The sequence below is a fragment of the Thamnophis elegans genome, unplaced genomic scaffold (genome assembly GCF_009769535.1).
Source record: "Thamnophis elegans isolate rThaEle1 unplaced genomic scaffold, rThaEle1.pri scaffold_103_arrow_ctg1, whole genome shotgun sequence".
NCBI classification, from domain to species: Eukaryota; Metazoa; Chordata; class Lepidosauria; order Squamata; family Colubridae; genus Thamnophis; species Thamnophis elegans.
The window spans coordinates 27636-54062 of NW_022473577.1; the positions used below are offsets into that span (position 1 = coordinate 27636).

A 26427-nucleotide genomic window follows, 5' to 3' on the forward strand; every position below is an offset into this window, starting at 1 on the left:
GTGTAAGAAATGTATTCTGATTGGTTGTCAGACTCCCATGCAGGGGCAACTCTCTAGGCTGTGTTTTGAATCCAGGTATGGATGAGTTCTTAGATGCCATGTGGTCAGTTGAGTAAAGTTCCAACATTCCGCCCCCCTGCAGCTGCAGTGGAGAAATCTTTATTATGTAAAAGGGACTAGCCTGGCTTTCTCAATGGTCCATTGACAAAGTGGGGATGGGCAGGAAGCTACAGGCAACTATTCTGTCTCTTAAAACATATTTCTTTCTTTTCACATCCAGAGAAATATTCTGCCTTTTCAATATTTCCTAGGATATTTCATTTTTCTGGGAGAGGGCTGGATGATAACTTCCCACGCTATAAAATGGTATTCTCTTGGATGTCTTATTTACAACTAAAAAAGACTATGATGTTCCTGACACAAATTAGAAAATGAAACTTCATTATAGTTTATCTTTTGTACTAGTCAATACTCAAGAGGAACAACCTAAAAATATCCTAAGAAATGACAATATTTTACAACATAGGTCAAGTCAGCTAAATCAAGAAATTAGTCTAGTATGAAAAAAAGAAAGGGTGTATGGAGGGTCGAAGAGGTACATTGGGTTTCTATTTTGGGGGGTATTGTTGACAAAAGGAATGGCTGTGTTTATTGTTTAATGTTATATGGCCCCGGTTATGCACAGTATATATATGACTGTACGAAATGAAAATGGAAAATAAAAACACATTTACAACATTGAAGAAATTAGTCCAGTATGAAAGCATTAATAGTGAATAGGAATGATGAAACTCGGGATTTCAAACATTTAATATCGATTGAAATAAATAGAGCCTGCTTTTTAAAAACTCTTTTGAAATTTAAAAGGAAAACCTGTGCAGGTCTAGATGGAACAAAATCCTATTGGTTTCAATAGAAAACCTTCATTTCTTTTCTTTCTAGGTCAATGTATATAATTGCACCCTAAGTAATATTTCTATATGTAAATTTCAGAACGTGTTCTCTTTGCGTCTGAACTTGTCTCACAGGTACCATTATTGGAGATTAAAATTAGTTAAAGTATGAAGCAATATGTATAGGTTACTTAACTTTTAAGTATATACGATGCTAATTGACCCCCCATAAGTAAAACGTAATCCATAACAATACATTGGTAATGCAATTTATGTACAGTTCTCAGAATTTTCTTTTTGTTTATGGTCTCCCTAATGTGTACCATGAGTTATTATTAATATATACTCATATATCTGAGCACACTCTGCAATGTGTATTGCTTCTCATTATATACTTAACTTAAGACACTTCAATGACGTTGGTTGCAATTATTCCCACGGTATGACTGGACAATTAGACTGAGAAATACCCACTTGCTCAAGATCACCCAGTGAATCCAAGCGAGCTAACAACATAAATCTTTTTAACAACACAATTTTTATTTTATTCCCTGAATTTAAGGGGATGGGAAGGCCCAGCTGAGAGTTTAAAATGTTTAGTACAGTTTAATGGAATAAATATAATTTAAAAGTCATATTGCACTCCTAACTTTAATAGAGAAATTAATGGAGAAATTTCTATTAAGCAAGAGCAATCAATTACATTTCTTCTACTTTTTTTATTATGTTATTGGCAAAAAGTGAACAGCTGGTAGAGGAAAGTCTCTAGCAACCTTTTGCCAGTTTCATTACTGTTTGTCACAATTTAACCCAGTAAGTTAGGGTAAGGCCCAAGTATTATTTATAACGCTTAGAATTTATTATACATCAAATACACCATAACATTATGATTTAGCACTTCTACACCATCAGGTTTTTAAATGCAGAGAACAAACTCAGCCAATATATTATTTATTTCATGCTACTTGCCTCAGCTGTAAGAATCCAAAGTGTTTTGGCCAGGTATCAATATAGGAGATATAATTTTACTGTAGGGATTATTATTATTTTTAGTTCAGTTTGACTATCAGGCATTCTAGTAGATTAAGCAAGGATGTGAAAAGTGTGAGCTCTGTGGAATAAAAAAGCTAGCTCAAATTATTTGTTGATTTACTTGCAATAGTTTAAGAAAGGGGGAAACGATTGAATTCTAAACAGTTGTTAAAAGAATTTGTATGCTGCATCAGTTAGAGCAGTGTTTCTCAACCTTGGTGACTTGAAGTCCTATGGACTTCAACTCCCAGAATCCCCCAGCCAGCATAGCTGGCTGGGGAATTCTGGGAGTTGAAGTCCACAGGACTTCAAGTCACCAAGGTTGAGAAACACCGAGTTAGAGTTTACCTCAGTGGGGAGATAATTTACAGGCCAAATCCAAAGAGCAATTTCCATTTGTGAATGGGCGTTTTCCCAATTCCCATCTTCTTTGTAGATAGGCAGATCTATGTTATTGAAAACCTTTTATATCATTCATAGGCGAGAGAGGGGCCGGGTGCTGGAGGCTGCGCCGGCTGAGGCGGAGCTTAAGAGGCCGCGATTTCATCATGCGGAAGGCCGCGCCTGCCCCTCGCTCCGCCTGCCCGCCTTCGGCCGCGCCGCTCCATGCCGTGGCGCTTTAGCGTCTCGGTGGGCCGCCTCCTCCTCGTCAGCAGCAGCGCCCGTTTTGTGGCCGCCCTCCTGCCCCGCGCCTCGCTTCACGCCGCCCGCTCATCCTCCTCCGCCGCCGCGGCCTCCAGCACCCGGCCCCTCTCTCGCCGCCCGACCCCGCCGCATCCCGGCCCCGGCATCGTCTCCAGCATGGACGGACCCGTCGCCGAAGCGCTCCTGGCGCCGCTCAGGCAGGCGGTGCGGCAGCAGGGAGAGTTTGTTCGGAAGTTGAAGGATGACAAGGCTCCACAGATGGACGTGGACAAGGCCGTGGCCGAGCTCAAAGCTCGGAAGAGACTCCTAGAAGCCAAGGAGCTGGCTCTGCAGCCTAAGGATGACCTTGTGGACAGGCTTAAAATGGAAGACGCCTTGAAGCGGAGGTTTTTCTACGACCAAGCCTTTTCTATTTATGGAGGGGTGAGTGGCCTGTATGACTTTGGCCCCGTGGGTTGTGCTTTGAAGAACAACCTAATACAAGCCTGGAGGCAGCACTTCATCCAGGAGGAGCAGATTTTTGAGATAGATTGCACCATGCTGACGCCTGAAGCTGTTCTGAAGACCTCTGGGCACGTGGACAAATTTGCAGACTTCATGGTGAAAGATGTAAAAAGTGGAGAATGCTTCCGAGCTGATCACCTCCTGAAGGCCCATTTACAGAAGGTGATGTCAGACAAGAAGGGCGCAGCGGAAAAAAAGATGGAAATGGAGAAGGTGATCACGCAGCTGGACAACTACAATCAGGAACAGCTTGCGGATCTGTTTGTCAATTACAATGTGAAGTCCCCCCTAACTGGAAATGACCTGACTGCTCCGGTGTCTTTCAATCTCATGTTCAAGACCTCTATTGGCCCAGGAGGAAACATGGCTGGATATTTGAGGCCAGAAACCGCCCAGGGAATCTTTCTGAACTTCAAACGTCTTTTGGAATTCAACCAAGGCAAACTGCCTTTTGCTGCTGCTCAGATTGGCAATTCTTTCCGGAACGAAATCTCTCCTCGCTCAGGTCTCATCAGGGTCAGGGAATTCACAATGGCAGAAATTGAACATTTTGTGGACCCCAGGGAAAAATGTCATCCTAAATTTCAAAATGTAGCCGACCTCCGCATCCTCTTGTATTCTTCCAAAGCCCAGACCAGCGGGGAACCAGCCCGTGTCATGTGTTTGGGGGATGCTGTTGAGCAGGGTGTGATCAACAATTCCGTCCTGGGCTACTTCATTGGCCGGATCTACCTCTACCTCATCAAAGTTGGCATCTCTCCAGAGAAGCTTCGTTTCCGGCAGCACATGGAGAATGAGATGGCTCATTACGCCTGTGACTGCTGGGATGCGGAGACCAAAACCTCCTACGGCTGGATCGAAATTGTTGGCTGCGCTGATCGCTCCTGCTACGACCTCTCCTGCCACGCCAGAGCCACCAAAGTCCCTCTCGTTGCTGAGAAGCTTTTGAAGGAGCCAAGAATCGCCAACGTTGTTCAGTTTGAAGCCAACAAGGGAGTCATAGGGAAGGCGTACAAGAAGGATGCTAAGCTGGTGCTGGAGTATCTCGCCATCTGTGACGAGTGTTACATCAGTGAGATGGAGACGCAGCTGAACGAAAAAGGGGAATTTACGATTGAGACAGAAGGGAAAACCTTTCAGGTAACAAAGGACATGGTTGGCGTGAAAAGATTCCAGAAAACCTTGCATGTGGAAGAGATTGTCCCCAATGTGATTGAACCTTCATTTGGGCTTGGAAGAATCATGTATTCGATATTTGAGCATACATTCCGCATCAGAGAGGGAGATGAACAGCGAACGTACTTCAGCTTTCCTGCTGTGGTGGCTCCTTTCAAATGCTCAGTTCTCCCTTTAAGTCAGAACCAGGAATTCATTCCGTTTGTGAAGGAACTCTCTGAAGCTCTGACCAGGAATGGGGTCTCCCACAAAGTGGATGATTCTTCTGGATCCATCGGTCGGCGGTATGCGAGGACGGATGAAATCGGGGTGGCGTTCGGGATCACAGTTGACTTTGACACCGTCAACAAGACCCCCCACACAGCTACCTTAAGAGATCGCGACTCCATGCGGCAGATACGGGCTGAGATCTCAAAGCTGCCAGTCCTGGTGGGCGACCTGGCCAATGGCAACATAACTTGGGCTGACGTGGAGGCCAGGTACCCTCCCTTCGAGGGTCAAGAGACAGGGAGAAAGGACGCGATGGAGGGCTGAAGCTAATGCCGGGAAGGAAACCTCCTCATGAAGTCCACTTTTAATTGTCTGCGTAATAGAGGTTTTATGATGTGTATTATTTGACATGGCTTTGTCCGCACACCTAGGCCCCCCTGGTTATCCAGTCCCTGGTCTCTGCCTGATTTTAACTCCCATCTCCAATAGCCCCAATTAAAATGGCTTAAGACATGCCAGGTTCTCTAACGTCAAGTCTCTTCTGTGTAAAAGAGGCCACCAGTTTGTTCTAGTGCAGGGGTCTCCAAGGTTGGCCACTTGTGGACTGCAGCTCCCAGAATTCCTCAGTTAGCAGGAGAATTATGGGAGTTGAGTTTCGTCTTAAAGCCGTCAGGTTTGGAGACCCCTGGTCTAGTGCTTAAGACACCAAGGTAGAATCAAGACTTCACGTCCCATCCTAGCCATGAAAGCCGGGTGGGCTGACCTTGGGCCAGTCACTGTCTCAGCTTAACTCGCCTCACAGGGTGGTTGTTGTGGGGAAAATAAGAGGAAGGTATGTTGGGTATGTTTGCCACCTTATTTGTTAAAAAAAAATTAAGGGATAAAAAATAAATAGCTGCCAGACAGGGAGGGGGTGCCGGTCTATTTCTGTTGTTTAGCATTGGCTGTAAATAAACATGTTTGACTTACGGTTACCTCAGACGCCTCCCACCTGGTTCTTTCCGAGAATCTAACAATTCATAGTCCAAAACAAACCTGGAGCACTAAATATGAAGTCTCTTTAGCTTCTGAAATGTTTTTGAAACCTCCTAGAATGTATGAATATTTTAAAGAAAGATAAAACTTTGAAGAACGGATTGCTGAAAAACACAATATAATCCTTGCATTTAGAGACCTGGTAATTCACTTCAGGCAGTCAGAATAGAATAGCTGTCTGCAATCTGGTGCCCTCTAGGGGTATTAAACACTATATTAATTCCCGAATTAACTCCTTAACTCCTTAGTTCCTGGGATGATGTCAAAGATTGACTGAGATTTATGGGAATTTAGGGCTAGCACAGTTGGAGGCCAAGCAAAAACTGTGGTGGGTAAGCCAGTATATTTCACAAGATTTTTTTTTTCATTCATAGCAATTTCCCAAGGCATTGCTTCATCAAAAGAACATCAAAAGAACAGCCGGCATTTCTGGAGAATTCTCAAGTACGAAGAGGTATCTCATGGTTTTGGAAACTAATCAGCACATAAATTCAATTCAGTGTGGGCATCTGATCAATTTGATCATTCCAACTCATGTGATTAGAGAAGCAATTAAATCAAATAACCTTTGTATGTAAAAAAAAACCCAAAGAGTTAAACTTGGCAAAAATGCAAAGCATGTTTAAAAAGACAATTCTCCCTGAAAAATAAAGAGAATAGATTTCCCTCAGAAAACTGCCTCCAGGGGCAGTCTAAGTGTTTATTTATTAATTTCTGTCACACCCTTTACAAATAATTCAAGTGACGAACATATCCAAACACCTTCTTCCTCCCACTTTTCACACAACAACAACTCTCTGAGGCTGAGAGACAGTGACTGGCCCAAAGTCACCCAGCTGGCTAAAGTGGGACTTGAACTTTCGATCTCCCACTTTCTAGCCTGGTATCTTAACCACCAGACCAAACTGGATCTCACAGAGTTGCTGTTGTGGGAGAGAGAGGAGGAGGAAGGGGTGTTGAATATATTTGCCACCTTCAGTTATTTGTAAAATTAAATAAGTACCCAAGACAAACGTAAAAAATGGAAATGGAATTTGTTTAATTTGGCCCTTGTTGATAACGGCACAAAGCATATGTTTTGCCTTAACTTAGAAACAAAGGGCAGTGGTGATACATGGAAACAAGTCAATTGCTTAATAAAATATTGTGACCCGTCAAATGCGCGCTCGACAACAGCCCACCGACAAAACTGCGCTGAGAAAACCGCGAGTTCGAAATCACGCCCACAAAAGGGCACCGACAAATGCGCGCCTACAAAAGTGTGATTAGGGTTAAGGTAAGGGCTAGGGTAAGGGTTAGGGTTCTTACATTGTTTTCGCACTGTTTGTTGATGGCACGCTTTTGTCGGCATGCATTTGTCGGTGCCCTTCTGTGGGCGTGATTTCGACCTCGCGGTTTTCTTGCCGTGGTTTTGTCGGGCGCGCTTTTGTCGACTGCGCATTTGTTGGTGAACCATAAAATATATGGTCCTGATATTCAGTGCTGCAAAGTTTTAAAATTTGAATGCCTCTACTTAATATGATTTTTTTCCCCTGGCTAGACATCCCAAAATATTTTGAGCCACCCGAATTTAAACACATAGGAGATATAATTTTCTGCTGAATTTTGGACCAAGGTATGTTCATTCTAATTTAAAAGGAATTGGAAAAAAAAATACAATAACCAAGGAATGAATGGAAGAATAATATAACACTTTCCATCATTGTCAAACATTTAATTATATTCACGTGTTCCCTTGAAGGAAGATATGTCTGTTCTGCTGCTTTTTATACACATTTCAATTTCAATATGTTAAAGGTTTCTCTCTTTTTAAATCATTTCCTACATTTCCGATGTTGAAACTTCAGCATTAATGTTTATATATCCAAAATGTCCTTATTTTAAAAAGCCAAATGACATGGTCTCAAAATATGAAATGATTACTGACTAATAATTACCATATGGCCATTAGGAAGTAGAATAACCTACAAAGACCTCAACAAGTATTTTGTAATGCAGATGCAAGGATTAGAGATTAAAAAGTATTACTCAATTATCATTTATCCATTTAATGAAACAGCAACCTTTACTAAAGCAAAAAAAAAAAAAAAGACAAAAGACATGGGACCTACAATATATTCCAGGCAGTGACATTTATTTTGGATAGTATCTAGATCAAATGATATGAAAAATATGTGATAAAGACATACAGAAATGCTAAACTTGAGGAATTTGGAAGTTAGCTGGAATAAAAGGAAAGATAAAGAATTGAACCAATGATAGGAGAATTTGTCATCCTGAAATTAGGTTCTCTGTGATCGTGACCCGTCAAAACCACGGTCGACAAAAGCGCGCTTGACAAAAGCGCGTACGTGACATCATCACAGCGCGACGAAAAAAATTAAAAATTGAAATAAAAATAAAATTAAAGCAAGCCGATTCACATAAAGGTAAGGGTTAGGGTTAGGGTTAGGGTTAGGTTAAGGGTTAGGGTTAGGGTTAGGGTTACGTTAAGCATTAGGGTTACGTTTAGCGTTAGGTTAAGGGTTAGGGTTAGGGTTAGGTTTAGGGTTATGTTTGGGGGGGTTAGGGTAAGGTTTTCACTTTAATTTTAAATTTACCGCTCACAGCGCGATGTTTTCGTCGCGCTGTGATGACGTCACGTACGCGCTTTTGTCGAGCGCGCTTTTGTCTACCGCGGTTTTGTGGTGGAACCCTCTGTGATTTGTCTGATAGGTGCCACTATCAAGGCCTCCAAAGAGTATCAGAGTACAAGTAGGATGTCTCTCAACACCTCACTCGGACATATGGCCTCTGGTTCAGGGGTGAAATTCAGCAGGTTCTGACAGGTTCTGGAGAACTGATAGAGGAAACTTTGAGTAATTCGGAGAACTGGCAAACACCATCTCTGGCTGGCCCCAGAGTGGGGTGGGAATGGAGATTTTGCAACATTCTCCCACCAAGAGTGGGGAGGGAATGGGGATTTTGCAGTATCCTTCCCCTGCCACCCCCACCAAGCCACCCCCACAGAACCGGTAGTAAAAAAAATAATGAGTTTCACCACTGCTCTGGTTGCAGCATCAAACTGAAACATTTTAAATGTCCACCTAACAATGAGGTGTCCCATGTTTCTGGCTTTTGGAAGAAACAATTTGTTTGGAAAATATATTAAGTACTGGAATCATTTTTCTCAATGGTCCACAAAGGTTTGGCCTTTGAGCATCACATATTCATTAGCTTCTCTTTACTTGATTTCGTTGGGAGCCTTCTTTCATTCTTCTCTCCCATTGTTCCTAATTGCATAATGTTGTGTTAATCTATTTCTGATCTGTGACTCATAATTTCCTGAATTTAATATTTTCAGGGCTTGACAGAAGTATCATTTTAATTGCTCTGAGATTCAAACACTTGTTCATGGTGCATTTATGTACTCAAAACACCTGCAGGGCACCATGCCTTTAATTTATATTAGATTAGCAAGTTTAACTTGTTTTGAAATACTAATATAATTAGTATAAGCATATATTCTGTGTACATCATTTGGATTGGAAAAACACAGTGAACTCTTAATCCTTCTCCCACTTTGTTGGCTAACAGTATCAAAATAATAAGCACATATAATTTTCTTCATTTATGGATAAAACTGACAAATGATATATTCAATCTGGCTTCTGAGTTTTAAAGAGGAGTTTATCTGCAGATCTTGTTTTTGTAGAATAATGTTTCTCGTCCCACTATAAAAGGCTAATTTCCGTGGATTATGCTTTTACTGAAGCAAGGTTTGTTTTGGTAATCTAGAAATTCCTAGTGTGGATTAACATAAAATATCAGATGTATAACACTTTTTGTGTTATACAAGTTTTGAAACATACAGCCGTATATCTTTAGAACAGTGGTGGATTCCTACCAGTTTGGACTGGTTCGGCTGAACTGGTAGCAATAGCAATAGCAGTTAGACTTATATACCGCTTCATAGGGCTTTCAGCCCTCTCTAAGCGGTTTATAGAGTCAGCATATCGCCCCCACAGTCTGGGTCCTCATTTCACCCACCTCGGAAGGATGGAAGGCTGAGTCAACCATGAGCCGGTCAGATTAGAACCGCTGAACTGCAGATAACAGTCAGCTGAAGTGGCCTGCAGTACTGCACTCTAACCACTGCGCCACCTCGGCTCTACAATATATTGTACTGGTAGTGGTTTGGCGGTCTGGGTCGCTTGAATCGGCAGCGACCCAGGCCTGCCACGCCCCCAAACTGATTCTCCCGGCGGTGCCATAGGCGCCGCCATTTTGTTTTTGGCTTCTGCACATGTGCAGAAGCATTTTTAAAGTACTGTGCATGTGGGTGCAGTGCACATCAAGGAGCGGCTGCCAGAACCCACCCCTGCTTTAGAACACGCACACACACATGTGCTCCATTCTGAGCTTGGGGACTTGTATCTACATTTAAGTTGGCAAGCTGCCAATCATGGGCTACACTAGACCCTGATGGCTCCCAGGCAGGGAGTGAGGCAAGCAGTGATGGTGACAGGGTGACTCGCTCCCAATATAAAAAGCAGGCTAAGTGGGTATCCTTGTTCTGGGCTGCACACTTCAGTGAGAAGAAAGCACTTTCTTCTTCCTTCTACCCTGGCTACTTTTTACAGAAGCACAATTGAGAGTGTTTTAGCAAACTGCATCACTGTTTGGTTTGGTGGCTGCAGTGCAGTGGTGGGTTCCTACCGGTTTGGACCAGTTTGGCTGAACTGGTAGTGGTTTGACGGCCTGGGTTGGTGGAACGGGCAGCAACCCGGGCCTGCCATGCCCCTGAACTGGCTCTCCCATCTTGTTTTTGGCTTCTGCGCATGTGCAGAAGCATTTTTATAGTACTGCACATTCGCGCATTAAGCGTGCAAAGCATGCATGCTGTGTAACCATGAGTGAACCGGCAGTAAAGGCTGCCGGAACCCACCCCTACTGCAGCACCTCAGATAGAAAGTCCATACAGAGAGCAGTAAGGACAGCCGAGAAGATTATAGGAAGCTCACTTCCTGTCAGTCAGGATAATGCTTATAAGCGCTATGTGCTCTAAAGCTTAAAGCATTGTTAGAGGCCCCACACACCCACTTCACAGTCTGTTTCTGTTGCTCCCTTCTGGGAGGAGCTGTTGAATTATAGGTGTCAGCGTTCCAAATATCATGCAGAATTAAATCAGAGTCCAAGGCATATCTATCCTTAAAGTTCCAATAGCAATAGTAGTTAGACTTATATACCGCTTCATAGGTCTTTCAGCCCTCTCTAAGTGGTTTACAGAGTCAGCATATTGCCCCCAACAATCCGAGTCCTCATTTTACCCACCTCAGGAGGATGGAAGGCTGAGTCAACCTTGAGCTGGTGAGATTTGAACAGCTGAACTGCAGAACTGCAGTCAGCTGAAGTAGCCTGCAGTGCTGCACTCTAACCACTGCGCCACCTCGGCTCTGGTGGCAATGGTGAGTGGTCCTAGAACCCTATATGAGGATTTGTTGGCAATCTTTGTTGATCATCTGATAGAAGACTGGTAGATTCATTCCCTTTTTTTGGCAGGATATTTGTATTATAAGAAGATTTTATATAGATTTTAAATAAACTACAGAAACATGAAAGAAAATGTAGGAAAAGAAAAAAAAGGTAGCAAAAAAGAGAGAAAGAAATCTAAAGAAATGACTTTCCATTCTCTTTGCAGCAATTCCAAACATAATAATTGTCGTCTCTACCTTCTAAAATTACACGTAAGTTCCCTTCTTTCCCTAAACAAACCTTTTCAGTGAGTAAATCCTGAAACTGCCAGTTCATTTTTATCCATTTTCACGAGTAATCAGGAAAGGCAGGTAGAAAAATAGGTTTAAGTTATCATGACACTAATATATGCCTGTTAGAGTTGACTTAAGATCTGAAACTCTGGCTCATTTATGTACGTGCAAGAAATCTTCACTTTAAGCAATGAAAAATAAATACAACAGGACTGTTGGTAGGATGGAAGGTGCATGCGTTTTTTTCACCCTTACAAAAACGATTCTAACTCAACTATAATTAGTAGCTGTGATCTGATTGAAACCTCCAACTTCTTTCAATTAAGAACAAGACCTGGGACAAATGCCTACTTATTCACCACCTACTGAATGACCTCATTTCTCTGGCATAATCCATCACCAATTATATCCTGACAGATTACTCTTTAAATGATTAGCATCCTCTGCATTATTCCGGTGGAGTCATAAGTGGTGTATCCAATGTTAAAACTCAAACAAAAATAGGGAAATGAAGCCATTTCCTTGATAGAAATGGCCTCCATTAACAAATCACTAGGGGACATGGTGGCTCAGTGGCTAAAACGCTGAGTTTATCAATCAGAAAAGTCAGCAGTTAGGTGGTTCGAATCCTTAGTGCCACATAACGGAGTGAGCTCCCATTACTTGTCCCAGCTTCTGTCAACCTAGCAGTTCGAAAGCATGTAAAAATGCAAGTAGAAAAATAGGAACCACCATTGGTGGGAAGGTAACAACGTTCCTGTACCTTCGGCATTTAGTCATGCCAGTCACATGACCACAGAGACATCTTCGGACAGTGCTGGCTCTTCAGCTTTGAAACGGAGATGAGGTGGGAAGGTAACAACGTTCCTGTACCTTCGGCATTTAGTCATGCCAGTCACATGACCACAGAGACATCTTCGGACAGTGCTGGCTCTTCAGCTTTGAAACGGAGATGAGCACCGCTCCCTAGAGTCTGGAACGACTAGCACATATGTGCGAGGGAAACCTTTACCTTAATAAATCACTTAACTATGTTTTTATTTTGATCCCTTTTATTTCCAACAACATGACAAAAGAGAACTAGCTTGTGTGGGGGGGGGGGGATTATTTCCCACCATTTTATTTCCTGAAGTATTTTAAAGATTGATTTTGTGGGAACCATTTTTCAATACTGTAGTCATAAAGTTTTGTGGTGCTCTGTTTCTGAAAAGATTCTCAGGGGATGATGTAACAGCAGAAGCTTGCATAGATTATATTTTTTGGCAGTTGTGCAATGTGATTATACCAGTATTACAGAACATCCACTGAGAACAAGAGCAATTGTTGGCAGCTGTTGTTAGAAACCAACTATATTTGTTGTGATGTGCCACACACGTTTCTTCTTTCTCTTTTGCTTTTCAGTCCATAAATGAAATTGCTGGAGAAAGTTGTCTAGAATTATGGCATAGATTATTGGCACTCAGCTTTATTTTTCTTTTCCATCTGAACGCGTGTTACCTTTTGAATGACTAAGTTTGATGGCATGAAGAAATCCTTGTACCAAGAAACAAGAGGAGAAGGAATGACTCAGGTTGAAAGGTCAGAAAATAAGACTGATTGTAGAAATGGTGGGAGTTCTAGTTAAGCAATATTTTACCTCTTAAAATAGAAGATTTACAGTTTGTTGACCCTCTGGCATTTCATACCTGTCTGTTCTGACCCCCTCCTCCGTCCAGTAACGAATGCTGAGACAAGCTTAACTGGAATGTCCTTTAATAGCAAGACCAAAATCTTGGTGGCTGAAAGCCAAGCAAACAAACAGATAAGGACCTTGGCAGAAACTCAGACAAACCTTGGCAGCAACTCAGATAAACCTTGGCAGCAATCCACCCTGCCAAGTTAGTTAGAACAGTTCTCTTTAGTCAATGGGTTGACTTCTGCAAGAGGGCCGTGTGCATAAGCAGTCTTTTTTATAGTCTGGAGAGGAGCCTAATGACCACCAGCTGAGCGCAATTACCTCCTGGAATTGCATAATTGTTCCTGACGCCTATTACCTCTTCGATGGCATGCATCCAGGAACAACTCACTGCTGGCTTCTGGATCACTCTCCCTTGTCTCCTCCCCACTGGTCCAAGGCTCAGGTGCCACCTGGTGGCCATCCAGTCTCTCTGCGCCCTGCTCAGAGTCGGAACCCTGTCCAGGGTCCTCCACATCCTCCAGAGCCGACTCATAGGGCCCCTCGCTGTCGGAGTCTGGTGGCAGCTCCAACGGCTCCTGCTGGGCCACAACCCCTGTCATGGTTTAGTTTTCCCTTGAAACTTTCAACAGGACCATTGAGTATTGTAAGGAGATACAACCTAATACCAGAGACACTTGGGAACTTCAGAATGGATCAGAAAGTGGTCAGTATTTACCAAAGGCATATATTGCCAATATTGCAAAAGATATCATATTTGGCAGTGATGAGTTGCTTTGGGTTTTCCTTCTTTTAGGCATAATTGGCTGTAGCGATTAGAAAAAATACAAGCATACCAAAAACATGTCCCAAATGATTCTTTAATGCCGACTTTTAAGCATATTCTTTTGAGACAGACTTTCAACCTTCAAACGTTCCAGGATTTTATTATTATTATTAGTTTGCTCCTGAGAAAACTCTCATTTGTACTTCTACTAAACTGCTGGTTTAAATTGCTCTTCCTTTAATTTTTGTTTTGGAATCTTTTAACTGGATTGTTGCTTTCAGTAAAAAAAATAATTCAGGTAAATCCCCAACCACAAAACGCACAACACTTCACCCTTGTAATAATTAGCCAACATTTTTCAGTAGGGTTGACCATGGGCAACGATTTTAGGAACAGGATGGGCCATAGCCTTTTTCATTTACTTTCCTTTTCCTCTCCTTTAAAAAAAAATATAGATTGAACAATCAACCTGAAAAGGTATCAGCATAGTAATATTGGCCATTAAAGTGTGCCATTTAATGATATTAATGCAGCTAAAAGGCAATCTCCATCCACTCCTTAGCTAATGATAGAACTGTGTAGATATAAGTGGCTCCCCACATGGCATCTGTGAAACCCTTTCTTTGCCTCCCCCATTTTTTATTTGAGCACTAAAGTGCTTGTGAATTTGTCCTAAAAGAGCTCAATTTATCCAGCTATTTTATTGAAAGGAAGGTCGCTTAATCTCTCAAACAATATAAGGCACAGTTCAATCCCCTGCAAAATTACTTACATCTATTGTATGTTTTCAGCGAGGAGTATAGTCTTCCTTTGCATGTATTTTCAGCTGGTTTTGCACTAAGCATGTACAAAGGGAAGAAATAGCAATAGCAATAGCAGTTAGACTTATATACTGCTTCATAGGGCTTTCAGCCCTCTCTAAGCGGTTTACAGAGTCAGCATATTGCCCCCACAGTCTGGGTCCTCATTTCACCCACCTCGGAAGGATGGAAGGCTGAGTCAACCTTGAGCCGGTGAGATTAGAACCGCTGAACTGCAGATAACAGTCAGCTGAAGTGCCCTGCAGTACTGCACCCTAACCACTGCGCCACCTCGGCTCCATCTCCTAAACTGGGATTGGCAGTTTAGTACTAATAATACTTCATTTTAATTTCTTAAGCCATAGAATCCAATTACATTTTCCTCAATGTTTACAACTTTGGAATCCCAGTCTCTAATAATAAGCAGCACATCTTGCTCGTATGTTTGTCGATTTCAAATGGATCCTTATCATAAAACTCATCTAGTTCCTCCTCTTTTGCATCAATGTTGGAGCACAGACTTGATGAGATATTTCAGAGTTGTCCATGAAGTCTAATTTTGCATTGTAGCCAAGTACGGTTAGTCCTCAATTTACGGCCACAATTGTGCCCAAAATTTCTGATGTTAAGTGAGACAAAGGCTGGGTCTGCGGGAATCATTCCTGGCCCAGTGCAGTGAACTCTGGAAGGCTGAGCAAAGTTTTAAATTGAGCAAGGAAGCACTTCGCAGCTGCATCCAGCCCATCGGAATTTGCTGTACCGGGGCAGGGATGATTCCCGCGGACCTAACCATTGCTTGAGCAGGGAGGATGACACTGTGGACGAGAAAAGCCATGAGGTTTTGCACCAAGCGGCTGGCCCTGCAGTGGCGGCTTGGTGGCCTGACTAAAGTTTTGCTTGCTGCGAATCACGAATGTTGGCCTTGGTGACTTCTGTGAACGGCTTTTGATACCCTTTCCTATCTTGCCTGCGTTCAGGACGATGGGCGCCTGCACTGCGTACTCCACCGCCTTGACCTGCCGATTTATAGATTCCAATGTGAGGATCTTCTCGCGTGGCACCTTCTCTTTCAGCTGCAGCGCGGGGGCCTCTTGCTGCAGTGCTGTTCCAACCAGCCAGCCCAAATACAAGCTGGGCTGGCAGTTCTGTCCCCACCAGTGGCTGGGCGATGCTGTGTGGGGCATTGAGCAGCTATCGGCCACATGGCTCTTTGCCGGTGGCCAGCCAGGTGAGGAACAGTGGTGGGTTTCAAAAATTGTTCGAACCTACTCTGTGGGTGTGGCCTCCTTTGTGGGAGTGGCTTGCCACCCATGTGACTGGATGGGAGTGGCTTGCCGCCCATGTGACCGGATATGAAGATGCCGATGACACTTGTCAGAACCACCTTAAATTACCTCACACACAGCACTGGCATGCATAAGAATATGATGTAAACTTGTTTTTTAAAAAGCATCTTTGGTTTGCGTTAAAACAACTTCAACACACGCAATGTTCTGATTGCACCACAAACATGGTAGTCATCCTTACCTTTCACAGAGGCACTGAGTTTTATAAATATGAGCATGATAGTGTAGAATAATCACATCAAAGGACCAGTGGTGGGTTTCAAAATTTTTTGGAACCTCGTCTGTAGGTGTGGCCTGCTTTCCGGGTCCACTGGTGGAACCTCTTCTAACCGGTTCGGTAGATTTGTCAAACCGGTTCTACCGAATAGGTGCGAACTGGTAGGAACCCACCTCTGGTGAGGAAGCACACGGCCTCGGCTCTGCGGTTGGGAAAGTGGCGTGACAGTGGCTTCCCTGGTCAGCCCCGACAAGCAATGCATAGTGGCCACTCCAGCGTCCCGAAAGAAGCAGAGAAGATCACCCCTTGTAAGCAGTCAAGCAGAGATAGCAAGCGAAGAGGAAAATGGGTCAGAGCCAAAGACCCATTGCTATGGAAATGTTTGACAGATCTGTTTTTAAATTAAAATACATTTTTTCCCCCTAGTATGGTCTCTAGAAGGACCTGATCACGATTTTATGCATCTTTTATAATTGAAAAAAACAACAACTGCGAATCTCACAGTTCAAACATCTGCTTGAAAGGAAGCAAAAACGAGAATATATTCTTTGGGCAACAATGGGTGTGTTGTATCACAGCTAAAGTGCACACCGAAGAGATTTCCTGATTTCCCTCCTACATCATCTTTTCCTTCTTCTGTTTTAAATATAGTGGAAAGTGTAAGAAGGCATGGGGGGAACCAGATGGCAATCTTATAAAAAAAAAATCTATATTCAGCCCTCAAGCGACTAGCTGCTGACACTTTACTATAAATAGGGGTAATATAATTTGTGATCTGCTGTGAAATAAAAATAGAATTGGCACAAAAAAGAAATGCTTCCACAGAATTCTACTCCTACTGAAGTTATTAGAAAAAAGCTTTGTGGTTTGGGGAGTTTATGGGGTTTTTATTCCCAAGAATTTTGTTGAGCTGCAATGAGAGACAATTGGGTGCTAGAGAAGGAACCTGTCGTTCACTATCTGCCCCTTTTACCCTCCCTTTGTGCAACATTAGGCTCTTCTTGATCATTAATCACACCATTGTGGTGAGCATTTTTATTTATTCATTTCTCTAATTTATATATTCCTAGAATTAGAAAGAAGGGAATTGGTGGCTCAGAAGGGACATGGTGGTTCAGTGGCTAAGATACTGGCTTGTCAATCAGAAAGGTCAGCAGTTCGGCGGTTCGAATCCCTAGCACCACGTAACGGAGTGAGCTCCTGTTACTTGTCCCAGCTTCTGCCAACCTAGCAGTTCGAAAGCATGTAAAAATGCAAGTAGAAAAATAGGGACCACCTTTGGTGGGAAGGTAACAGCGTTCCGTGCATCTTCAGCATTTACTCATGCTGGAGACATGACCAGAGAGTCATCTTTGGACAGCACTGGCTCTTCGGCTGAGCACCGAAGATGAGCACCACCCCCTAGAGTCTGGAACAACTAGCACATATGTGCGAAGGGGAACCTTTACCTTTTACCTAGAATCAGAAGTCACTTTTTCAAACCTTTTCAAAAAGAGACAGGAGACCAAGTAAAACCATAGAGTCGCCTTGGCGAGTTGAGCAGGATAGAAGTTTAATAATAATTAATTAAAAATAATGAAGCTATAATAAGGGATTGAAAAGCTGTACATTAAAGGTGACATCAACTTTCAAAACTTCAGAATGACACCATTTTCATGATTCTTAAAATAAAGCCAGAGCTGATCTGACCTAGGGGGGAAGTTGTCTCATAGAACTGGAGTATGTCACTGTTGTGGCCCAGCAGGAGCCGTTGGAGCTGCCACCAGCGGGGGGGGCCTATGAGAAGCTCTGGAAGATGTGGAGGACCCTGGACAGGGTTCCGACTCCGAGCAGGGTGCAGAGAGGCTGGTTGGCCACCAGGAGGCGCCTGAGGCCTGGAGCAGTGTGGAGGAGACAAGGGAGTGTGAACCTGATGTCATGCATTGGTGCAGTGGGGAGGACACAAGGGAGTTGGTCCTGGATGCCCGGCAATGGAGGGCTAATAGGCATAAAGAACAGTTACGCAGTTACAGGAGATAATTGAACTCAACTGGTGGTAATTAGGCTCCTCTCAAGACTATAAAAGGAATGACTTTCCACATGCTTGTCGCAAGAATCAACATATTTACTAGAGCTGGAGAAGCTATCGTGGCTATTTTGGCAGGCTGGATTGCTTCCAAGGTCTAGTCGGTGTGTTAATAAATCCTTGAAGTATCTTTGTCTCGGCGTGCTTTGGTGTATCAAGGTGGGGGGGGGCGCGTCAGAACAGTCACCAACATGATCTCCAATACCCAATAACTTTCATTTTGTTTGGGAACCTGCAACATCCCCATCTAGGCTAAACAGGCTGAACAGGATGGGTTCTGCCTGCAGAAGGTACTCTGCCATGTACATCACAACCAGTGCTCTGAATTGTACCTGAGCGCCTATTGGTAGCTGGTGTAATGCCTGCAATATGGATGCTGCTTGTCAGTAATACACCTCACCTGAGGATTGTTTGAAATTGATGAAATACTGGTTAGCAAGCTAATTAAGACCAGCAAACTGAGTGTCATTACAGTTAAGTAGGCTGAATATCCTAATCAATAATTCCTGATCAGTACGGAAAGAGAATAGGCTACAACATAGATCAGTCCTGGCACCCCTACTAGTCAAAATTTATTAGTATAAATACTTATTCAAGTCATGTAGTCATGGGGAAGGGGGGGAGAATGCCTATAAATTTTTCAGATAAATCAGAATTAGGTAAAATAATTAATACTCCAGGAGATAATAAAATTCAAAGGAATTTTCATATGGATTTCCAAATGCACAGGTTCCTCAAAAGTCATAAGGACTAGTACTGGATAGGGGATTCCTAGCTCGGTAATAGTATTAGGGAAATTTTTTGTTGAAGGGTAATTGATTGAAATTAAATATAAGTCAGTGATGTGCCTGAGTTACGAAAAGGCCAGTGCAGTTTTAAGCTGCAGCTCCCATTCAAATCAGGGCAATTTGTTTACTTGATCCTTCTTTAAGCCATCCCCCACTTTCAATGTAACCAGATGTGAATACCACACTTCAAAGAAGGTTCAACAAAACTGGAAAGCTTCAAAAAAGGGGTAGTGAGGATGATTATGGAGCTATGCAAGAGCTGTGGCAGTACAGTGGTTAGAATGCAGTATTGCAGGCTAATTCTGCCCACTGCCAGGAGTTTGATCCAGACTGGTTCAAGGTTAATTCATCCTTCCATCCTTCCAAGGCAGGTGAAATGAGGACCCAGATTGTTGGGGGCAAAAGGCTGACTGTAAACCACTTAGAGAGGGCTGTAAAGCACTATGAAGCTGTATCTAAGTTCTATTGCGATTGCTATTGTTATGCAAAGGGGTTGAAGCAGCTAGGTATATTTAGCCTTGGGAAGAGGAGATCAGGGAAGCATAATATAGCACTCTTGAAATTACTAAAAGGATGCCCAGTGGAAGAAAGACAACATGTGTTCCCATTGTTCTAGAGTACAATATAAACAGAATAATGGCCTTAAATTACGAGAAGGCAGAGATGCCAATGTAATGGTATAAAATATTTAAGAGTCATTCAGCAGTGGAACCCATTACCGAAAGAGTCGGTAGATTCCCATTTGCAGGCTGTGCTCAAGCAGAGATTAGCCAGCTATCTGTCAGAGGTGCTTTGATTTAGACTTCTACATGGATCAAGGAAGGGGTTGGATCCAAAGACCATAAGGTGCCTTCCAGCCTTAGGATTCTTAGAAATCCATCTGTAAAAAGCCGATTGAGATCTCTTTGTTATTGCAGAGAAAGTACAGCCAAGAGTAATACTGTGGCTCAAGCCAAACCATTAAGATGGAAACTGGATTTTTCAAAACACCAGCGTGTAATTCTAGCCTCTTCAGAAAACTCTAGTTTCTTTTTCTTAGGCACTCACATGCCATTACTGAAGAAAAAGGAGACATTATACCAAGTAAATTTATACTGCCTTTTCTCCAAAGATCCCTTTTCTAAATGTGATGCCCAATGTTTTATCTTTCTCAGCAGAGCACAACAACCAGGGTATGCTTGCTCCAATCACATGTCTGCATTGTGGATAAATATTAACATAGGAATCTACCTCTTCATATAGGTAGATTCTTGCAGAGTGGCTTGTAAGGTGAGACTTTCCACTGGTTTATAATAGTTTGACGCTTCTATTGAAAGTTTCATTCTATATTTAGGAGCAACGTTTCAGCAAGACATGACCTTATGTCTCACCTCTGCCCCTACTCTCCCACCCTTCTTGGGACTTTCTCCAAAATATTGGGACATTCCTGAATCATTGCAAGAAACAGTGTTTCCCCCGCTTTCCCAGATGTGCACACACCGCTTTTAAAATCTGAAACTGACAATCCAGTCATCCCGTCTCCTTTGGAATAAAAATACAGAGGTATAATCCATTAAATAACAACCTTTGTCACTTCATGCTTTCATTTCAAGGCTGGCCCTACTATAAATTCAGGGGAAAGGATTCCCGTGTTGTCACAAAGACAATTATCTTTGGTACATCCTGAAAGGATTTCAAAATGAGTTTTGAGTCAAGCCAGACTCTTAGGGACTTCATAGGCACACTCATGCAGCTAACTCAGATGCAGGGTTGACATCTTCCTACTTCAGAAACATTGGCACAAATTCTTTACGGGGCACAAACAGGAATCCTTGCAAAGAGAGACTTGCTAGAAACCATACAAATAAAATTCCTGCGAGCCATCCTAGCTGCACCCAATGGAACTCCAAATGCCCAGTTAAGAATTGAGACAGGCATGCCTCAAATTCAAGTAAGAGCTTGGAAGATGATGATCATTTATTGGCTTAAAATGCATTTCTTTCCAGAGGGACTGTCCCCACTAGTGTTGACTGACAATTTCCCACCACCCTGGAAACAGGCAATTGATCATAAGCTGGGCTCTTATGGGCTCTCACCATTATTCTTAATGTCCCTAGGCTTTGAGCAAGCAAAGCAAGTAGTAATTAATAGAATGAGGGACATGGAGTTCCACGAAGAACTAAGTAGGTTGCCTCTCCACAGTAGGGACAGAATCAAACAGGGTGTGTGGGAATCGGCAAGATATCTAAATGACCTGATCTCCCCAAAACAAAGAATAGCTTTCTTCAGAGCCAGATTTAACATTCTTCCTTCAGCACTCCTCCAGGGCAGGTATAAGAGAACACCTATAGCAGAACGGGTTTGTATATGTGGTAAAGGAGAAGTGGAAGATAATCCACATGTTCTATTACACTGCGAGCTATACAGAGCTTGTAGATCTGCACATATTCTCCCCTTATTAGAGAGATTGCCAGGGAGGGCAGACAATTTTTATCTAGGCTTTCTCCTCCAGGACACTAACTTGGTTACCACGTATGCAGTGGCAAAGTTCTGTGCTGCTGCAATGTCCATAAGAAAAAAATTGGCTACAGAAGTATAGTTGTCATCTTGTACCAATTATCTGGACATACCTCTAACAATCTTTGGACCATTATGTTATTATCCACTTTTAATGTCAATACTTTTTAATTATATTTTAATGTTAGTATTTTTTGATATAGTGTAAAAACTAATGTATATTGCTGGTCTTTGACCGTAATAAAGATTTTACTTACTTTACTTACTCCTACTTCAGAAAAAAAAATCAACTCTCAAGTCTAGCCTATACACCTGGGATATCCCTAGTGGAATCCCACTCGAGGTCTAAATTGAGTCCTTCAAAATGGTTCAGATTGACCCCTCAGGGGTCAATGGGACTGTCCAAAAAGGATCAATGTTGCTATTATGATTCAACACACAGTCAGCCAGATGGTCAGACTGGATTTGGCATTTTTATCCCCTATCAAGTCTTTTCCAAGGGCCCTGGGAAAGGTAGATATTGATGTTTGGTGGTGTTAGAGGATGTAAGCTGTTCCGGGCAAATTTGACAATAGAAATTTGACAATGCCTATGGTGCTCAAGTTATTATCGCTATTAGTCACAGTGCTATTAGCTGAAGTAGCATTTATCAAATTGTTTTCCTATAATGAAATGTTTGGGGGGTTGATGAACAGTCTGAAGCTTCATAAAGGGCTCAATGAATTGAAAAGTCTGGGACCCCTGTTCTAAACAGATCTAGTCTGCTTAGCTTTTTAACTTAGGTGTTGGTTATTACCTTTAAAGTCCTACATGGCTTAGGGCCAGCGTACCTTTGAGACCGCCTACTGCCACATACCTCCCAACAGCCGATAAAATCCCACCGATTGGGCCTCCTTCAGATGCCGTCAGCCAGACAGTGTCGGCTGGTGGGCCCCTGGAGGAGAGCCTTCTCTGTGGCTGCTCCGACTCTTTGGAATCAGCTACCCCCAGAGATCCGGACCATACCCACTCTCATGGCCTTCAGGAAAGCTGTAAAAACCTGGCTGTTCTGGCAGGCCTGGGGCTGTTGACCTCACTGTTGAGGTCCAGCCCCAATTAGAATGAATGCATGTGGTGTTGCAATTTTAAACCGTTTTTTTTCTCGTTATGTGTTCGTTATGTGTCTTTTTCCCCACTCTTTTTTGTTGGGCGGCATATAAATTTTATAAATAAATAAATAAATAATAAATAAATAAATAAATAAATATAATAATAATAGAGAAGGAAAAACAGGTACTGCCATCTACTGAAACACAAAACTCTTACTTCTCTTGTAACTGCCTGGAGTTACACAGGTTAAGTTGCAGATGCCATAAGGGGAAAATAATCCATTGTCCTAGTGATTGTACACTCAATTCTATCTATGTTTCAGCTTCCCCAGGACAGAACTTGCAAATGAAACAAGTTTCCATTACAGGTGACCTCGACTTATGACCACGACAGTCTAAACTTTCTGTTGTTAAGCAAGACTGTTGTTAAGTGAGTTTTGCTCCATTTTATGACCTTTCTTGCCACAGTTATTAAGTGAACCGCCGCAGGTGCTAATTTAGTAACACGGTTGTTGAGCGAATCTGGCGTCCCCATTGACTTTGCTTGTCAGAAGTTCGCAAAGGGTTATCACAAGACCCTGGTACACACTGCAACCGTCATAAATATGAACCAGTTGCCACGTGGCTCATTCTGATCACGTGACCATGGGGATGCTGCAATGGTCATAACTGTGAAAAATGGCCATAAGTTACTTTTTTCATTGTAACTTTGAACGGCCGCTAAACGAATGGTTGTCTGTTCTGACCCCCCTCATCCTACACCCAAGCACGCCGAGACAAAGATACTTCAAGGATTTATTAACACACAGACAAGACCTTGGCAGCAATCCAGCACAGTTCAGGCCTTGGCAGCAATCCAGCACAGACTAACCTAATCCAGCCTGCCAAGCTAGCCACAAAAGTTCTCCAACTTTAGTGAATGTGTTGACTCCTGCAAAGGGGCATGTGCACAATCATTCCTTTTATAGTCTTGAGAGGAGCCTAATTACCACCAGCTGAGTGCAATTATCTCTTGTAACTGCGTAACTGTTCCTTACGCTTATTAGCTCTTCATTGCCAGGCATCCAGGACCATCTCCCTTGTCTCCTCCCCATTGCTCCAATGCATGACATCAGGATCACACTCTCTTGTCTTCTCCCCACTGCTCCAGGCCTCAGGCACCTCCTGGTGGCCAACCAGCCTCTCTGCGCCCTGCTCGGAGTCGGAACCCTTTCCAGGGTCCTCCACATCCTCCAGAGCCAACTCATAGAGCCCCTCGCTGTCGGAATCTGGTGGCAGCTCCAACGGCTCCTGCTGGGCCACAACAGTTGACTATCAAGGATTACCTGTATTAACAAATCTTTGGGTACTTCCCTTTGCTGGGCCCTTCAACATATCTGACTAGCCACTGCTCAGTGTACCAGCTTCCCTTCCAAACTATTTTATTTGGATTTGGATTTGGATTTTATTAATATTTGTAGGCCGCCCTTTTCCCTGAGGGGACTCAGGGCGGCTCACATAAAATCGGGGAGGGGGAATACAGACGTTAAGATAGAGACATATAATAAAATAGTCAACAACATACATTCATCATTCGGGAGGGGTAACTATCCTTGTCCCCAGGCCTGACGGGCGAGCCAGTTCTTAAGGGCTATGCGGAAGGCCTGGACGGTGGAGAGGGTGCGAATCTCTACGGGGAGCTCGTTCCAAAGGGTCGGGGCTACTACTGAGAAGGCCCTCCTCCTTGTAGTTGCCAGCCGACACTGGCTGGCCGATGGAATGCGGAGGAGGCCTAGTCTATGTGATCTTATTGGTCGCAGGGATGTAATTGGCAGAAGGCGGTCTCTCAAGTATCCAGATCCACTGCCATGTAGGGCTTTATGGGTGACTAATAGCACCTTGAAGCGCATCCGGAGATCAACAGGTAGCCAGCGCAGCTCGCGGAGGATAGGTGTTATGCGGGTGAACCGAGGTGCACCCACAATCACTCGCGCGGCCGCGTTCTGTACTAGCTGAAGTCGCCGGATGCTCTTCAAGGGCAGTTCCCATGAACATCCTACAAAGTACTATTGACCTAACTGCTTTTTAAAGATTATTTCTATCCATCCAAGCAGTACCTAATTCCCCCGGATCAAGAATTCTTGCTTTTTCCAGGCACAGAAAATTCTCTGCAGGCAACGGTTATCTATACTTAAAAAAAAAATACAGCTAACCTGAAGAGAGCGGGGAGCAGACTTATTAACCAGAAAACTGAATTAGGTTATTATCTGTGTTATTATCTGGGGAGATTCAGACCTCAGCTATGAACCCTGCCTGCTTCTGTTCAGCAAAATCCCTGTGTTGCAGGAGTGACTGCCTCATTGGAGAGTCAGTGTAAATGAAAAGTTCCTTTTTCCCCTCAAGGGCTTAAATTTACCCTGAAGAGTAGATGTGCCAAAATATACAGAAACTTTATTGGGTCAGTTCCAGGCACCAGCCCTTCATGTTCTCCTTTTAGTTCCTCCCCTTTAGTTTTCTTCCACCACTTGCTAGGTAGTATGGCTAGCCCATACTACCAGCCCCCACCCACCCCTGCCCCCACCCTTTCCTCCAAATTCCCAGCCAAATTCTTCTTACCCTCCCTTCTAGTCTAGGACACGTAAGCTTGCCTAGTGCCCACTCCACATTTCCTCAGGGGCCATTAAAACTGTCTCAGAGGTGTGACTTCCATTCCTCCGCAGATGCTCTGCAGAGGGGACACATTGACCCCCTTATTCAATAAGAACAAAACCCCAAATAATTCTCTAGCCTTCTACCGCTCAAGATAAGGTGGAAACATGAAGAACGGCTGGTAAGCAATCAAGTCTTATTTCTAAAAGAATCGCGCTCTAAAAATGGAGAAACTTCAGTGGACTGTATTCAAAAGAGTCTATGTGAGCTGAACCTCTATATTAATGTTTTTATTTCCCCATATGGCAATCGTGCTAGGAAAGGATGCTTGAGAGAATGACTCCAACTCAAACCGTTTTGTTGTATGGAGAAATAAAATGTGGTAGAACTGAAACCTTTTAAGAAAAAATGCTCACCTATTGTGTAAAGGAAGGTTTATGGAGTTTGGTTGGGAGTGGGTGGTGGTGGTTTATTGCTTTTTTTATTGTTTTTATATTAGGTTTTTTTAAAAATCTTTGTAAGCCATCCAAGGTCACTGAGAGTGAGCTGGGTGGCAAAATAAATTTTCATAAATAAATAAATGTCATGGAATTATGTATTTAAGTTACGTAGAATATATCCATGACTCTGAAATGAAAATGTATGAGATTATTAGGCAGTCTACCTTTATGTTTAAGAGATGTTTTTTTTCCCCATCCCTCCTTGCAGGCAGTATCAATTTCTCTTTTCTCTGAGTTGCTTTCTGGAGATCCTGACATCAGTTACTGTTCAAGGGCAAACAAGTAAGAATCGTATTCATTACACTAACTAAACGTTTGGTAATCAAACTGGTTCCACTGTATTCAGGTATAGGTCAGATACTACTGTAGATTGATTTGTCACAGGGCTAAGGTAGCCTTCTTGTACAAAGAATGAGAAAAGAAACCAAAAAGTAAAAATTGCACAACATGGAATGTGATGGCTGACTTTTCTGCCAATCTCTCCATTGTGACACATTTTTCTGTTTTATTACTGCATTAAAAAAAAAGAACAGAAATATATTACATTTTTGAAATGAAAGATCAAGGAACAGACACGATTAAAGATTATATTGGAACAATACGGAGAGCATCTGAATGGAATTGAGTTAGGAAGGTTAATATAAAGTCTAAAAATATGAACAACAATATTTTACAGAAGTTGTTATATATACCCACAGATGTACACCCACCCACCCATACACGTCTCCAAGCATTATCCGAGCAGAAAGTGGTCAAACTTGCGAAGAATTTGAAATAACGCTTATTGCAGTTCTAGGACAATCTTCTTAAATTTAT

General features: G+C 42.8%; 2 protein-coding genes across 2 annotated transcripts in view; both read left to right on the top strand.

The window, feature by feature from the left end:
- The first annotated feature begins 2491 nt into the window (after window positions 1–2491).
- LOC116523214 (glycine--tRNA ligase-like) lies at window positions 2492–7527 on the top strand. Its single transcript, XM_032238302.1, has 2 exons — window positions 2492–5949; window positions 7036–7527. Exon 1 carries the CDS (start codon window positions 2532–2534, stop codon window positions 4782–4784), a length of 2253 nt encoding a protein of 750 aa, XP_032094193.1. The 5' UTR covers window positions 2492–2531; the 3' UTR covers window positions 4785–5949; window positions 7036–7527.
- Window positions 6892–26427, top strand: part of LOC116523215 (collagen alpha-1(IX) chain-like) — a 116165-nt gene continuing 96629 nt past the window's right edge. The window contains exons 1-4 of the mRNA XM_032238303.1: window positions 6892–7110; window positions 11176–11221; window positions 12644–12820; window positions 25820–25893. Coding sequence (XP_032094194.1) covers window positions 12747–12820; window positions 25820–25893 — 148 coding nt within the window. The 5' untranslated portion in view covers window positions 6892–7110; window positions 11176–11221; window positions 12644–12746. The remainder of the gene's footprint in view (window positions 7111–11175; window positions 11222–12643; window positions 12821–25819; window positions 25894–26427) is intronic.

Bases quoted from the DNA above. Each gene is read 5' to 3' on its own strand.
- LOC116523214 (XM_032238302.1), top strand. From the start codon at position 2,532: ATGCCGTGGCGCTTTAGCGTCTCGGTGGGCCGCCTCCTCCTCGTCAGC.